General features: G+C 41.6%; 1 protein-coding gene across 3 annotated transcripts in view; it reads left to right on the forward strand.

Annotated features, from left to right (window-relative positions):
• The window catches only part of FAXDC2 (fatty acid hydroxylase domain containing 2), a 37,019-nt gene extending 20,282 nt beyond the window's left edge, over positions 1-16,737 (forward strand). For all 3 annotated transcript variants that reach the window (XM_048488250.1, XM_048488252.1, XM_048488251.1), the window contains 5 exons: positions 3,329-3,450; positions 6,040-6,245; positions 8,065-8,170; positions 12,746-12,912; positions 14,993-16,737. In XM_048488250.1, the coding sequence (XP_048344207.1) occupies positions 3,329-3,450; positions 6,040-6,245; positions 8,065-8,170; positions 12,746-12,912; positions 14,993-15,122 (731 nt within the window). In that variant the 3' untranslated portion in view covers positions 15,123-16,737. The remainder of the gene's footprint in view (positions 1-3,328; positions 3,451-6,039; positions 6,246-8,064; positions 8,171-12,745; positions 12,913-14,992) is intronic.
• Positions 16,738-16,765: the final 28 nt, after the last annotated feature.

The following is a 16,765-nucleotide window of genomic DNA, read 5'->3' on the forward strand; positions in this document are numbered from 1 at the left end:
TCTGCGCCAGATTCATTGAACTCTGTGGTTCCTTACCCACTCTTGCTCAATGTGCCCCACTGACATCTGGACTTTTTACTGCTTCCCTTGACTGTGCATCTTCCTCTTCCCCTCCCCGCAACCCAGGAGCCTTCCAACAAGCCCCCTATGAGGTTAGGAGACAACTGCTGGTGGATGGCCTTGTTGTGGAGCATAGCACAGATACAAAGAGCTTTGCAATTGCCAATGATGACATTGCCCAGTATCTTCCCATATGGTGCAGGCAACTGAACCAAGTCTTCAGCTGACCAAATGTCTGTTCTATGACCATGGCCATTGGACTTGGCTATAAGTTGTATGATCTGTCTGGTTGTCCTCAGTATATGGTTCAGCAAACACAGGAAGGGATACTGACAGTCACCTAGGATGGATGGAATAACACTCATCAGGATTATGGACTTTTTATAGGTGACCGGTGTTTGTTAACAGGTGAATCTGTAATAGCCTTTTTCCAGAAGCTTAATTACATCTCTGGCAAGCTCAGGGCTGTATTCCACCACCAAATGTGGAAAATGTATCTCCTTGGCCTCAGTTACATCTGCTGAAACAAAAAGGGCTTGTGGCCCAGTTGAAGATGGGGAATGCTCCAGGAATTAAATTGATTTCCCCTGAGCTAATTAAAGATGATATAGAATGATGGGCCTTAGTTCTTGCCACCAGTTTCATTTACATTGATCAAACTAAATGGATCCCAAGAAGTGCGGGTCTGACAGTTATCATCCCAATATATAAAAAGGGAATGAAATTAGGTAAAGCACTGCATCATTACTGACCCATGGGGAATTTGTCACATCACAACATTTTCTAGGTAGACTATGTTTTTGGGGTGGTTTGCCATTGCCTTCCCCAGCCATCTACACTTTACCTCCAGCAAGCTGGATACTCATTTTACTCACCTCAGAAAGATGGAAAGATGAGTCAATCTTGAGCCATCTACTTGAAACTGACTTCCGTTGGGATTGAATAGAGGTCATAAATAGAGCTTTGACTGCAGCTTACCACTCTGTGCCATGGGGCTTCCTTGTTGAAAATTAGACCCTTCATTTATTGACCAATCAGTTTGTTGACTGTGGTGAGTAAACTATATGTCAAACATTTGCGTTGGAAGCTCTGATACAGGTTAGACAGAGGAAACATCATTGCTGAGGAACATGCAGGTTTTTGAAATGGATGATCCGCAGTGGACCATTGCTTTCTACTCTCCCATCTTGCAGAGAAGTACACAGCTAAACTGCATGGGGCACCATTTGTAGTCTTTGTTGAATATAAGATGGCACTAGATATTATTTTACAGAACAGATTATGCCAAAAACTAGAAGCTTCCACATAGATCATAGACTGATAGCCCTCTTATGCACATTATATAATAACTCCCTGTCTGTGAGACATCCCACAAGGCCATCTGTCTCAAACAATACCAGTTAGGAGAGGAGTAAAGCAAGATTGTATCCTCATACCTTTATTATTTAATTTTTACATAAATTCTAACCCCATCTTTCCAATCCCAGCTTCCACTCATTGAACATCTCAAAAATATTACTGTATACCAACGACACAGCTAGTCTCTCATTCACTGAAGTAGGGTGCAGAATAGCTCTTTGGGTACTCATAAAGTACTGTAAAGAATTAACATTTCAAAGACTAAAATACTTGTGACTTCCGAAAGGTCGAAGAAACATAGGTGGCAGATTGATGGACATGAAATGGACTAAGTTAAAGTGTTTAGATACTTGGGTGTTGTGTTTCAGTCATCTGGATCATGATCAGCTCTCTTATGTAACTGATTCAGCTCAAAGAATGGTAACAGCTACTTTAAAGTTCTTTTTTACAAAAGGAGGGTCTCATATACCTTATACATTGAAAGTATTCAAAGTGATCTCACAACTAATGTATATAGTGCATAGGCGTGTCCGAAAATTAGAAGCAATTCAGCCTAAATTTCATAGAGCTGTTTTTAGAGCACCACTTTGTATATCCAGTGCCTTGCTTCAGTTAGAAGCAAGACTGGTCCAGGTAGAATTGTGCATCTGGCTTCAACCTACATACTTCTGGCTCAAGTTAAAACTATCTTGCTCTGGCGTAACTCCATTCATCTGTGTAAATTATTTCCATTCAAGATGGTTGAAAATAATAGGAAAATTGTTCCTTGGTATGTCCATCATATCTTTATTCTATCTCAGGCACCACTGAGCCAAAGTATTAATTAAACAAAGACTATGGGACATTTCCCTCTAAATTGACAGAGAATGGACCCACTCCACTTTTGTAGTGGGGAGCTGTAATAAAAACTTTGTCCCACCGAGTTACTTGTATACTCTGTAATACCCTAACATTGCAGAGCATTTACTTAGCCCCATTCAATGCTCCTCCATTGGCTTTATTGGAAAGAAGATATGCCCACGTCCCTTATTCTCTCTGTAATGGTCCATGCGGGTTGGGAATGGTAAAATCCATTTAACGTGTGCTTGTATATTGTAGTTTCTATCTAGATATTCAAACTTGGTACATCTTCCTGGCCAAAACTCATCAGGTACATGAATATTGTTTTGTTAGATTAATCTGTGCTACTTCAAGGAACTACAAGAGGTGCTGAGTGTATTGTTAAGCTTGTTACTTATATGGCCTGGAAGTCTGTTTAGTTTTTTATGTGTTTTTAAGTGCACTGCCAAATTAAAAATATATATTTGTTTAATACCTTTTTCTAGAGTTAACGTAAACCTCCTTGGTTTCCAGTTCAGTTCTGGGTTGAGTTTATCCCTGTTGTGCTGTTGGGTGCCTCCCTGGACATGCCCCTTTTCTGTCTCTGTAGCAGCCGCTTGGGTTGGGTTGGGCCCTAACCTATAGCTGCCCTGTCCATCAGAGCCCCATCAACAGCCCTCCATGTGCTATAAGCAGCTGCAGTGTGGTTGCTGGAAACACTGATGCAGTTGTGCCTGCAGTCTACAAGATCTTTCCTTTTCCTGCCAGCCACCGTATAATGTTCCTCCATAGCAAGTGGACTAGTGCAGTTGTGCTGCAGACTACTGCCACAGTGCTGACAGCCTTCAGGATTTGTTCTGCCCGCTGTTTCTGCTTATCCATCAAACCTCCAAGTTCTTTTCCATTTACCTACAACTTTTCCCATCTCTTATATGTTGGGCCTCAAAAGTTAAGATTCTATTGCATGTGTGCAGCAGGCACTTCAGCAGTAAGTGACAGCTACCCCATTATATCTCCTATCAGTCACCTTGGGCCTAAGCCAAGCACCTACGTAAGTTCCCACTTGCCCTCTCTATTTTTCATGCCACAGGCACAGCCATAGTTCCTCTATTTATTTTCTGGGGTTTGAATGGAATCTTCCTGGTGGCAGATACAACCCAGAAGCCAAGCTTCATCACACAATACAGTATCCGCTTGGGGAAGAAGGACCTTGTAAGTATTTTTTTCTCAATTGACTTCCTGTTTAAATTAAATATGCTTCTGGCTTTTTCCCTGTCTTGGAGAGGGAGGTGGAGATAAGCCTTCATCATTCAACAAAAACATTGACTAAGAATGGAAACTGTCTGTCTCATAGGGAAGTGTAACGAACTAGTAAAGTCCAGGCAAAAGTAACTGTACTCAGTTCTTTATTGTACTGGCAGTCATAGTTGAATACAGGCAATATGAGTTCTGAGAGACTCGAACTGCGATAATAGTTTTAACACAGTAGCAAACCTCCTTCCCGCCACAAGAAATCAAATAACTTAAACAAAGCATAGTTTCACAAAGGCGAGCTGAGATAACGTGGAACCGAAATTCTCCAACCTAGGCCTACAGCCAGGGCTGACAGGTGGGAGAGACTCAAGGACAGTGCACAAACTAACAGCATCCTGACAGGAAGGGTTTAGTTCTCCACCTCCTCACATTTCATTTTTAAAACCCTACCTTATGAAACATCCATTGAACTGCACTGCAATCTTTGTTGCTCAAATCCTGTTGCTCACATATGTCCTATGTGCAGTCTTTACTATCTATCCTCTTTGCGCCTGAAGTAACAAAGGTTTGTAATTCTTAGTAGCTGGAGACCTGTCATTGGAGGCTACTAGACTCCTTGGCCTTTCAGGAATCATTGGGATATTTTTAGAGGAAGCTAGTTGGGTTATTTAGATGAGAAAGATTTTGAACCTTTGAAACATGGTTCCCATCACTCACTCAATCAGTCTTTGAGATTAACAAAGTAAATTCTTCAGTAGGATAACTGGTCAGACATTTCAACTGAACAGTAGATTCTAAGCTTGGAGTCCTGTGTGGATCAAAGGATTCCCTGGAATAACAGAATACATTACAGGTATTCTTAGCTGCTCTCTAATTTGAAGCATCCTTTCCCCATTTTATGATTTTGGTTTCCTGCCAAAAAGAATGTAATTTTTAAGAAGTGTAAATAAGTTTTTGATGAATGGAGTAGGGGGTCAATTTTTTGTGGTCTCTTAGTTGCTTCTGAATGGAGGTGAACATTCAGAGAAAGACATAAAGTACAGCCTTCCTGAGACAGTTCCACTTAAGAATGCAGGTATTTTACTCCTTACATCAAATATACCTTGGACAACTAGTGCAAGTCCTTGGCCTGCTAGATACAGAGAGATTTGGGCAAGAAATAATTTAAATAGGCATTCTGGAACATTGCGTTTTCTGGAACATGACAATGAGGTGTTTTTTTTTTTCTGAGAATCTCAATAAACATGTCTCACACAATAAAATTGATTTCTTAGACTCCCTGTTTCAAAGCATCCATATAATTTAAATAGTAGAGTTTGTTGCCATAGACCATTACAATTTAAATCTCATAGGAGCATATATAAAGTATAAAATATACAACCATAATTTCAGATTTACAAATTTAACAATATAACTAACTAAATAAAAGAAACTAATCAGTAAAGTTATATCTCTATTTGGAAAGAAATCTGGCCCATATATTCCTGGTTGCCAAAGCAAAAAGTGACACTCTAGGAAACAATTGGGACAGTGTCATAAAGGAGACAGGGCTATTATTCTGAGAAATTGTTTAAGTCCATCATTATTTTTGTGAGTAGGTTCTAAATGAAGAGGTTCTAGGTTCTAAATAAAGAGTACAAGATAAGACATAATGCAGTTGTTATCCAAGGTGGAGACACAGTTTCTCAATATAATGTAGAATATTAGCTTAGAGCAGACTGCTTATTAATGTTGTGAAAGGCTGGGTAAGTTATCTCTAATACCAGTGTATACGAAGATCAGCTCTTGGAAGAAAATCCACTGAGAAAAATATAATGCAAATTCGACAGTATTGTAGGGATAAGGGGTTTACAATCATTTGGTTCAATGACAGCAAACATGCATACACAAAGTTCCTAAGATATAGATAGGTTGGAAAATAGATTTGGAGTAGAAAGGGGTATGGGATATATGGGTAATATGACCTGATTGTGATGAGAAGATCCAGGGTTCAGAGCCAAATGGCTAGGGTTTGTTTCCAGGGGGCAATGTGTTGGACATAGCGGCAAAGATGCAAAGATGTCAATGGCACTGGGCGATTAGCCCTTTGGAGGATAGGATATTTATAGGGTGAAGAACTACCTCTGGGGGTGCCAGGACAACCTCTGAGAGGTGTCTGGATGGATTGTTTGATAAACAATAGAGTGCATTGTAAGTTGGTCAGAAGAAATTAGTTACAGAAGGGAGATCAGTACTGTCACTGAAGGTAGCTTCAGATGGGTAGCTGTGTTTGTCTGTAACAGCAGAACAATACCGTATTTTACTCAGCCCCATTTTTTATTCCTATCTTGCTTTATATAATCCGTTTTTATCCCCCATACTGCCTGGACAAAGATCACAAAATGCAGTTAGGGACAGGAAAAGTAGTAATCTCATATAGAAAGCAGTTTGTAATAGTACTAACCTCAACTAACAAACAACTAATCAGCACTGTCAGAGTTAATAATACTCATCATTTAAAGTGTCTTCGATTCCTTAAGACACAGATGCATTTTCTTTCTCTCCTAGATTGACAGAGCAAAATTGTTCAATGTCATCCGAACGGTACTGTTCAACCAGTTTTTCATCACTCTTCCAATGTTGATGCTCATGTTGCCCATTTTGAAAAGGAGAGGTGATCCATGCAGTTTGTCATTGCCCACCTTCCATTGGTTTCTTCTTGAGTTGGCTGTCTATGTAATACTGCAGGAAATTAGCTTCTATTACATTCACCGGTAAGAGGCAAATTACCACAAAGAAACAAAGTAAGGCTTCCCTATCAATTGGTTTCATGAAACTGAAATATGCCTGTCTACAGTTAACAATATAGCTTGTAAAGGGTCTGCATCCCTTGGTTGATATAGCAAGGAGGATGTAGTAAACCAGTCCAGGGACATTGTCACTTGTTTACTTTAACACACTTAAACCTATGAAGCTGCCTTAGAGTGGCTCACTGGTTCATGAGGTCAAAACTGTCTACTCAGACTGGCAACAGCTCTCCAGGGTCTTAGGCAGAGTTCTTTCATATAACCTATTACTTGCTCTCTTTAACTGGAAATGCCAGTGACTGAATCTGGGATCTTATGCCTGCCAAGTGGATGCACTATTACTGAGCCATGGCTCCCCACGTCATTATAAGTTTCTTTCCTCTCTTTAAGATAAGTATTGAGAGACTTTTGGGACTTATTTCTTCAATTTTTCTTTGGTCTTTCTCATTGAGACTCAAAAACAGATCACAGTGTTAGGAGGACAGTGCAATAGAGACCAGTTGATTGTATGTATTGAAACTGGTTTCTGCACATGATGAAAACAAATATCAATACTGTAATACAATCTAACTTGGATTTTACAGTTAGAGAAAAAAATGAGTTGAAGTATGATACGTTTAAGAAAATAAATGGCAGGGGTCCCCAACCTTTTGAGCCTGAGGGCACCTTTGGAATTCTGACCCAGGGTAGTGGGCACAACTACAATATGGCTTCCACAAGAGGCAGAGCAGCACACACAGGGGAAGCCCCAGTGCAGGAAAAAGAAATACACTGGGGAAAAGGGGAGAGAGAATAAGAGAAACATTGGAGGCAGGTGCCACGGAAACAATGTTATTTTAATCTGCCTAACTGAACAGATCTTCACTAGCAGATGAAAGCCACCCACTTTCTAAAAAACACTTGATAGGTGCCTGGTGTTGGTGTCTATGGCACCACATTAGAACTCCTGATATGCATCATAAATGTGGAAGAGAAACAAAGAAGCTAAAATTACCATCAAAGAAACTGCCTTCCTGCAGAATTCCATTTTACATACTGTGAAATGACATGTGGGGGTCAGACAGGTCATTGTGCCTGTTACTCTTTTGCAGGATGGCACCTTCAGAAGGCTTTCTTGAAATGTATCCTAGCAGAACATATCAAGAGAAGCAATACTGTACATGTTTGCCCAAAACCATGAAGGGGCTTGTACGGGATAACCAGCACTTAGAAATGAGTGTGGTAACTGACAGAGGGACTGACTGTAGACCACTTTGAAATTAAGCTGTCTTTTTCACTTAGTCTGAAGAATGCCTCCCTATCATGACCTATTTGCTGTGTCATGTGGATCCCTGCCAAAGTAACCTCAGAGATAGACTACTGTAACACACCCTACACAAGTCTACCTTAGAAGACAACTCACACTTTAGAAGGTGTAGAATAAACCACTGCTTGTTTACTACTAGGAACTAGATAGAGTACAGATATCATATTTTTTACATGTTACTCACCATTATACTGGTAGTCATTGCAGAGTGAGGAGAAAGAGGCAGGCTTCTAAGCTGATATTTGCTATATTCAAGCTCTTGGGTCTTTAAAAGAAACTCAGAATTTTCACACTGCCGTATTTTTTCTACCATATTTGTTGGGTTAGTTACTCATCATTTTTGGTTTTGGTATTATATTACATTGTATTCAAATTATTTCCCTCTTTGAAAATTATGCAGTTTGTGTTATTCCCTTGCATTGGTTCATCTTGTCTCTCTCTATATCCCAGTCTAAACATGTTTTGCTTCTTCCCCTGTAGGCTTATTCACCACCCTCTTCTGTTTAAACACATACACAAAAAGCATCATGAATGGACTGCTCCTGTGAGCATTGTCAGTATCTATGCTCATCCAGTAGACCACATAGTAAGTGTTATTTCAAAGGTTCAGCTAAAACTTGCGGTAACTGAGCTCACATTCAAACATCCTAAGAACATAAGAAAGAGCCTGCTGGATCAGACCAGAATCCATCTAGACCAGCACTCTGCCACTTGCAGTGGCCCACCAGGTGCCTTTGGGATCGCACATGCAGGATGTGAAAGCAATGGCCTTCTGCTGCTGTTGCTCCTGAACACCTGGTCTGCTAAGGCATTTGCAACCTCAGATCAAGGAGGATCAAGATTGGTAGCCATAGATCGACTTCTCCTCCATAAATCTGTCCAAGCCCCTTTTAAAGCTATTCGGGTTAGCGACCATCACCACCTCCTGTGGCAGCATATTCCAAACACCGATCACATGGTGCGTGAAAAAATGTTTCCTTTGATTAGTCCTAATTCTTCCCCCCAGCATTTTCAGTGTATGCCCCCTGGTTCAAGTATTGTGAGAAAGAGAGAAAAATTTCTCTGTCAACATTTTCTACTCCATGCATAATTTTATAGACTTCAATCATATCCCCCCCTCAGACATCTCCTCTCCAAACTAAAGAGTCCCAAATGCTGCAGCCTCTCCTCATAAGGAAGGTGCTCCAATCCCTCAATCATCCTCGTTGCCCTTCTCTGCACTTTTTCTATCTCTTCGATATCCTTTTTGAGAATGTGGTGACCTGAACTGAACACAGTACTCCAAGTGCGGTCGCACCACTGCTTTATATAAGAGCATGACAATCTTTGCAGTTCTATTATCAATTCCTTTCCTAATTATCCCCAACATTGAGTTTGCCTTTTTTACAGCTGCCATGCATTGAGTTGACATTCCCACGGAACTATCAACTAAGACGCCCAAATCCCTTTCCTGGTCTGTGACTGATAGCACTGACCCCTGTATGTGAAGCTGGGATTTTTTGCCCCTATATGCATCACTTTACAGCATAACAAACATCTGTGCTTGGTGGAGATGAGTATGAACATTACTTCCTTGTCATACTCATATGCTTCCTCATCCTATTCCTTTTCTACACAGGTTGATTGGCCCAAGTTAGGAAGTTGGGCAGTTAAGAAGCATCCCCCCATCCCCCTGCAACTTCCTACAATACTGTGGTGCCCATTCATGCCTTTTCTAGATTTTTCCTGGTTAATCTCCCATTTGGGGAAGTCTGCACAGCTGCCATGCAAGTTCACATTTCCTGCTACCACTTATATAAGGCAGACATTTCCCTTGGACCTTTACTGGGGTTGCTGTTACCATCTGTGTGGGGAGAGGGGGTATTTTCTTGATCAGCAATTCAATTTCATTCTGTCATTGTAACAAACTAGCAGTAAAACCCATTGTGGGGAAAAATGCAATGGGCTCTAGAAAAGTGTGTGTGTGTGTGGGGGGGGGAATGCATTGGCCTAGTAAAGGTAGGGATTCAATGGGCGAGTGGGTGAGCCACGGCCCCCTGACAATCTCTCCCACCTCGCTACTCACCCCCACCCCCAGCCTGCTCACTGAATCACCCATCTGGCGGCAGAAGGCCCATCCCTGAGAGGAATCACCGTTGGTAAGCGTTCTTGGGGGGCGGGATTGGGAGGGCATGTGCCAGATCAGGTGGGTAGGTGCTTTGCCACTGCTGCCCTGCTGAACCCAGCTTGGGAGGGGGGTTCGGTGGGGGAGAGTTGAAGGGGAATTGGGAGGGGAGCAACAGTGGCGTAGTGGTGAAGAGCAGGTGCACTCTAATTTGGAGAACCGGGTTTGATTCCCCACTCTGCCACTTGAGCTGTGGAGGCTTATCTGGGGAACTACATTAGCCTGTGAACCCCAACACACACCAGCTGGGTGACCTTGGGCTAGTGAGTCACAGCTTTTCTGAGCTCTCTCAGCCCCCATCCACCTCACAAGGAGGGGTGGAAAGGAAAAGGAGATTGTAAACCCCTTTGAGTCTCCTTACAGGAGAGAAAGGAGGGAGTATAAATCCAAACTCTTCTTCTCTTCTTCTTGTGCCGGGGCAGGCAAGAGGGTGCTTTGCTGCCATTGCCCCAATAGGACCGGCTATGTTGGGGAGGGGGAAAGGTTGGAGGATGATTGGGAGGGCTTGTGCTGGGCCAGGTGGAAGGGTGCTTTGCCACTGCTACCCCACCAGGCCTGGCTTGTTCTTTGGGGGAGAGTTGGGCAGGGGACTAGAACACCAGGATGGAATGTGTGGTGATTGGTTGGAAGTGAGTTATTGCCGTGCATTCTATCTTTAGGCAATTATGTCTTAGAATTTGTATCAGGTTATCTGAATTCTCTGTTTTCATTTTAAAAGTCTGCCCTTCCTTTCATAGCTGACAAATGTCTTTCCCTTTATAACTCCGCAACAAGGGGCTAGAGGCTATTAAAAAATGAAAGAGGGAAATTATGTGAACATGATACACAGATTGTTATAATGATATTCAATTGCTCATTTTAAAAAAAAACCTGGAAAAGCCATGGTAGTGTAGTGAAGGGAGATGGCCACTTGCTTTCTTCCCCACAATCAGGAATTTAAAAATTCTGTTTCTTTACCTGGCCTGTCTCAACTTAGAACACAATAATTAGACAACACTGAGCAGATGCAAAAGTGGGGGAAAAAACCCTAGTCCTTTGCCATTAACACCACAGAATAGACAGCTTTACCCTATACTTTATTGGCTATGGCTCAGGTCTTTTTCAACTGTTGCTCTAGATGTTGTCCTTGCCATTTCAACACTTCAGCTCTTCAGAAAACCAGAGAGCCACATGACCTTATATCTGCAGATGAGAGTGTTCAGAAGTTACCATGTCTAGTAACAGGACCACTCACTCTAGAAACTGATAGAACCTGCCAGGTTCACATTAATCTATTAATCTAAAGCTGGGTTACTTTAAGTTCGCTACCCCAGCAGAGATTTAGGCCACTGATTATCTAAACTTGACCAGATAATGATTTGAAGTTGTTTTAAATTTTTACCTTCTTCCCTCCATCAGAAAACCAGATAGAACGGATAATGTAGGAGCTATTTGTTAAACTGAGAAGATGCTTTTGAAGGCAGTTGTTCTGTTTACTGACCTGGATACTGAACAATAAACATTAAGACCAGATAGCATTATCGCATGACAGCCTGAATTGAAAAAAGGATCAGAGGGCAGGCAATCCTTCTTGTCTCAATATTAGTCCAGTTCCTTCCACCCTTTCTACCTCTGCCTACAACTCTCAGGATAGCAGCAGGATCCAAGCTAGTATTCTCCTACCTAGTATCCAGTTTCATAACCCCAGATATTTCCCACACAAAAGACTTTCAAATAATAATATATCAGTTTCACCTGATCAATAACACAAAAATTAGGTGCAGAACTATCAGGGCCGTAGCTGCCTAAAATGGTGTCCAGAGCGAGCACAACAGAGCAGGGTGCAGTCGCAAGCAAGGGGCAACATGTTTCCCTTTTGACCTGCCCAAGTGGTGCTAGGGCTTCAGCCCCCTCACATCCCTCCCTCCTTCTATCACTGAGAAATACTTGCTCTGGCATGTTGACTAAAAACTGAAGTTAAGACCACTTATAATAAATTGAAAGACAATTAAAGATTAGCAACAAGAGAACAGAGGGCTGGCTGTGCTAGTTCAACATTTATTAGCTGGTGCATCTGACCTCTCATAAACTGTCCTTCCCATCCAGTTTTTCCTTCAGCTCTCTGTACTTCTGCATCCATCATATAAAAAACAACAACTGATGTTCAGTTAGGTCTTCTGCTCCCAATGTTGGGCGTCCCCTTAGAATGGCAGCAATTGTGTCCAACATTCCACCTTCCTGTTGCATGCTCTTTCCAAAACAACCTCTCTGCCTTCTGTATAGAAGGAAGATTCAGTTGGGCTTAAGGTGATATGTTCAGACCAGTAGGTTACTGGAAGAGAGATGCAGCACAAAGCATACAACAAAACTTGGACAGTAAGAGGCAGTTTCGGTCCAAGTGACTGTTGATGACATTCCCCCCGCCCCCCAAAAAACTGCAGTTTTGAGACCAAGTTTCCTGTAGTTATAGAAAGAGATTAGTATATACACATAAAACATACATACTTAAATCCTGGCTAAATGTTTTTGCAAGTGCAAGGATTCGCATTCATGTAGCACAGGTTTCCTGCTTGCCCCCCCCCTCCCGCCCCCTAACAGCAGTCCAAAACCCCTGAAATCCTTTCTTGAAGGAGGACCCACAGGAATAAGATTTCAGGGGGCCTTTTGTGCAGCCTTGGAATGGGGCAGATGGGGAAACCACAATACATGACTGGAAATCCTTCCTCCCACAGAAACATTAAATTGGATCTTATGCATGTATTGTTGAAGGCTTTCACAATCAGAATCACTGGGGGTTTGTGTGGTTTCCGGGCTAGAACATGGCCATACAGTCCAGAAACCACACAACACCCCAGATCTTATCCATGTTTCATGAGTTTCCCAGCAATGATGCAACATTTCAAAAATCTAATCTCATTTTAGAATTTTGTTTTCTTTGATCCTTAAAGAAGACTCATTTAGATGCTGATTTTAATTGTTATAATTAGCATACTGTTATGAGTTCTGTTTGAATTCCAGATTTCAAATATGGTGCCTCTGCAGATTGGCCCAGTCCTCCTTGGATCTCATGTTACTTCAATCATGGCATGGCTATCTCTTGCAGTTCTGAATAGCACAGTTGTTCACTCTGGCTATCATTTGCCATTCCTGCCTCCACCAGAATTCCATGACTACCATCATCTCACGTAATTATATTTTGTTATTTAACTTACTGAATTTCCACTTCTCACATGTCTATAAGTTGGCAAGAGACGTAAAGACAGCTTTTACTTAATTAATATTCAGTCTTAAAATTGCTTCCTTGCCTGGTGCTATTCTGGGTAGGCATGGCAAAGCTTCCTACTCCCCTCAGCCCTGCTGTTTTTCCTGCTTGTCCAATTGCTGCTACGGGCGAACACAGCCAGGCCTCCTACTCAATCACCCAACCCAGTCCTGCTGTCTCACCAGCTTGCAGAAGAGAAGGAGTCCCATCTCCTTACCATCACCACTTATCTAAAAGGGGCCCCAAGTGTCCACTGCAGCAGCAGTAGTGTAGCCTGGAAGCTGTTCCTACTATCTGTTGCTAATATAGTCTCTACCAGTCCAGCAGCTGAGTTGGCTGGGCCTGGCTGTCTGCAGCAATGGCTGCCGACTAGCACTGTCTGTGCATGCACAGATATCACTTTAAAAAACTGAAGGGATTTAATCTCCCCTTTAGTTTCACATTTTTCTGCAAACCTAAGTTTGTACAGTCTGCTCCATATCTGCACATTTTAAGTATTCACAGGCAGAGTGGCACACTTAAGAATTAGATTTATAAATGGGCAACTGTTTAGTTTTAATGATCTAGTGAAAGTGATTTTTTAAAATCGCACATGCCTATTATAATTTCTGTTATTTTACAACTCTTTACCCCTCAGAATTCATAGAACCTGGTACCTTTAGAGCAAACAACAGGATAATGCCAAGTTATATGCTGCCTTTAAACAATGAATTTAGTAGGCTGTAGTCAACAGTGTACTGAAATGGGCTGTACACCCTCAGCCTTGTGTCACTATTACCATTTTGCACTATGTTTTATGCATGTATGCACTGAACATCACCAGTCCTTTTAAACCAGCAAATCTACGCCAACATGGTGCTTCGTGAATCTACAGGTACCGACCCAATTACTGGGATCTCAGGAAATACATTTAGGAATAATCCAGTGTGTACTAAAACAAGCAACCCCTGGAATGGTAGAACTTGACAAATGTGTCCTTAACCTGGAGTGTCTTGCAGTAAGTCCTTCCATAAAACCACTTATGCTCTGCCAGATAGGTCCTTCTCTCTGTGTTAAAGGGGATGGTCATATGGGAAAAATAGTAGATGGTGTGTCTGCTATGGAAATTCCCCACCGTGATGTTCACTTACTTGGGTTTGCATATTTTAGGGTACACACAGCACTGGGAGTTCCCCAAACAAAGGTTCCAGTTTTTAACACACATCAGTTCTAGCACTGGGGCTATTTTATACCGAACAATTATTGGAGTGGGGGCTGAGGCCTTACCCCCTTCACACTGTGGTCCTGGTCAGAACTGAGTTGACATATACAGATCTAAAGAGATATACACAAAAGTAGAAGCTTAGTTCGTAACTACATGCAATGCTGGTGTACTTTTCACCCATTTGTTTACTTAAGGCTTTTATTGAGATTAGTCTTTTTATGTTTATTACTATTGCAAGGCATTTCCTGGTCCAATAAAAACTGAGTACATAATACAAATGTTTAAAGTGAGAAATAAAACTCTACTAAAAATCTCTTTCACTACCCATGTCACCATAGCCATAACACCTCCATATCAAGGTATCCCCCCAAACCAAAGCCATCTGTTCTTGTATTTTTGTACATTTCTCCCATTTGCTCACACAGTGGAACAGTCATAACCTTCAGACATACTCCACACAAGAGATGTGTCACCCTGGAGAAACTTGCTGCTTTGGAGGATGGACTCTATGGCATTATATCCAGCCAAGGCCTCTCCCCTCCCCAAATTCTACCCTCTTCAGACTCCACAAAATCTCCAGGAATTTCCTAACTCAGAGCTGGCAACCATAGCCAAGCCTAGCTCCAATGAGTCCTCCTTCAAAGGTCAAATAGGCATGGAAAAGGTCCTGCCCCTCCTGTCTTTTACTCACAGAAGCTCCAATCCTTGGAGTGCTCAAAACGAAGACAGCAAGCAAAAAAGCTCCTATATGAGCAAACCACTAATAGCTTTCCTTTTTCACTCTCTCCCCAACCCCCAGATTCAATCACTGTTACGGGAATTTGGGAATAATGGACCACCTGCATGGAACAGATACATCTTTCAAGCAGACAAAGGTCTACATGAACATCTCAAAAAGCCTCCCTGAATTGCCAAAAAAATCTGAATGACCTTCCCTAAGTACAGCCTATTGGCTCTATTCTGAAAATAGGAATAAGAAAAGATGGATGTGTCAAATTTTTCTTAGCAATGAGATCGAAGATACTGTTATAGGAAATTTTGCTTTTCGATCATAAGACAGAACTTGGTGTGGGTAGGGTATGTACTTTGAAAGGAATTAAAATTAATGTAATATTTGCATTATACAGAAGTATCTAGTGTCTAGATTGTAGTTCAAAGTAACTGCTGCCTTGGATAGTATTACAAATGTCTGTTTAGACATATGTAGGTTTTACTGGGATATATTTCCAGTATTCTAGCTGACAGAAAACCAGCTTCTGGCAGAATTTCAGGTTAGTTTTTCCTAGAAATTCAGCTTGACACAATACAAATTATCAAGACCAAGACCTCTCTGAAAAATTATTCAGCAGTATCAAGAAAGCAACTATGTCTTCTTTTAACTGTAGGGCCAAATTAAACATGACGACATCCATGATGGACTAGACCTGTAGATACCACCATTTTTTGAGATTTTAAAATGTCAAAAGGGTCAGCTCCTGATCAGGGCCTCAGTACAGCAGGCTGAGGCAATTTTGTCCCGCTATCAACAGAACCAACAAGCCCAAAGAATCAATGCAGAACCATGGTATCTCAGCAGAAGCACAGGACAATGTGGCAAGCCTAATGTAACAAAATGTCAAATCAGCAAATCCATTGTCAAACCAGAGAATCCTTCAAGCAAACTGCAACAAAAACCTGGGAAAACATAGAAACGTGGTAAAATTTCCGGGGGGGGGGGGGGCGGCAGTGGGAGCCTTAAAATGCTGGTTCCTGCTATTCCTGGTTACTTCCAAGTATTTCTGGGGGTATTTAGAACCCATTCCTCAATATCCCAAAAAATCCCATCTGAGGTCACAAATGTATCTGGAAAATACCAATGATGTATTTTTCAGATATATATTCAGACTGTCTCTATCCAACTGAATATTGCTAGCTGTGGAGTTGAAGGCAAATTATAGAATTCTATGGTACTGATCATGATGCTAGAAGCAACTTCCATTATGTGAAGATCAGTATCATTGCCATCAACTTGGGCAAACAAAATTAAGATCTCTAAGGAGAAAGCCATGAGAATTAGTAAAATGGCACTAGTCTCTGTCCTTTTCTGCAGATCAAGAATTGTGTAATTAATAACATCTTCACAAAAAAAACCCACCCTCCTAATCAAAAGGGTGCTGTCAGCTCCAACAGGTTGGAAAATAAGTCTACTCTCAGAAGACAAACAGATAAAGTAATACAGTGTTAAACTATCCTTGGATTATGTTTTCTCTTTTGCCTAGTTCTTAGAAACAGCAGATGAGGTAGGAAACCCTATTGAAGACAGCTTGTGATTTGCTGTTTATGAATGGACTTCTTTCATACACAGGACAATAATTTAAATGATGTGCACATGCCTTTAATGCTGCTGCTGCTGCTGAAGTATATGGAGGAACAAGGCGCCCAACAGGAAGCTGGTACTACAAAACGACAAGCACCTTTATTCTCTCCCTTCTCCAGTGACATTAAGGCACACTTACCCATGCTGCAGCATGAAGTAACACATTTGTCTGTGATCAGTTCCACTTCACTGTAGACTGAAGCTAAGATAAAGGAA

Source organism: Sphaerodactylus townsendi, linkage group LG03, assembly GCF_021028975.2.
Source record: "Sphaerodactylus townsendi isolate TG3544 linkage group LG03, MPM_Stown_v2.3, whole genome shotgun sequence".
Lineage (NCBI taxonomy): Eukaryota > Metazoa > Chordata > Lepidosauria > Squamata > Sphaerodactylidae > Sphaerodactylus > Sphaerodactylus townsendi.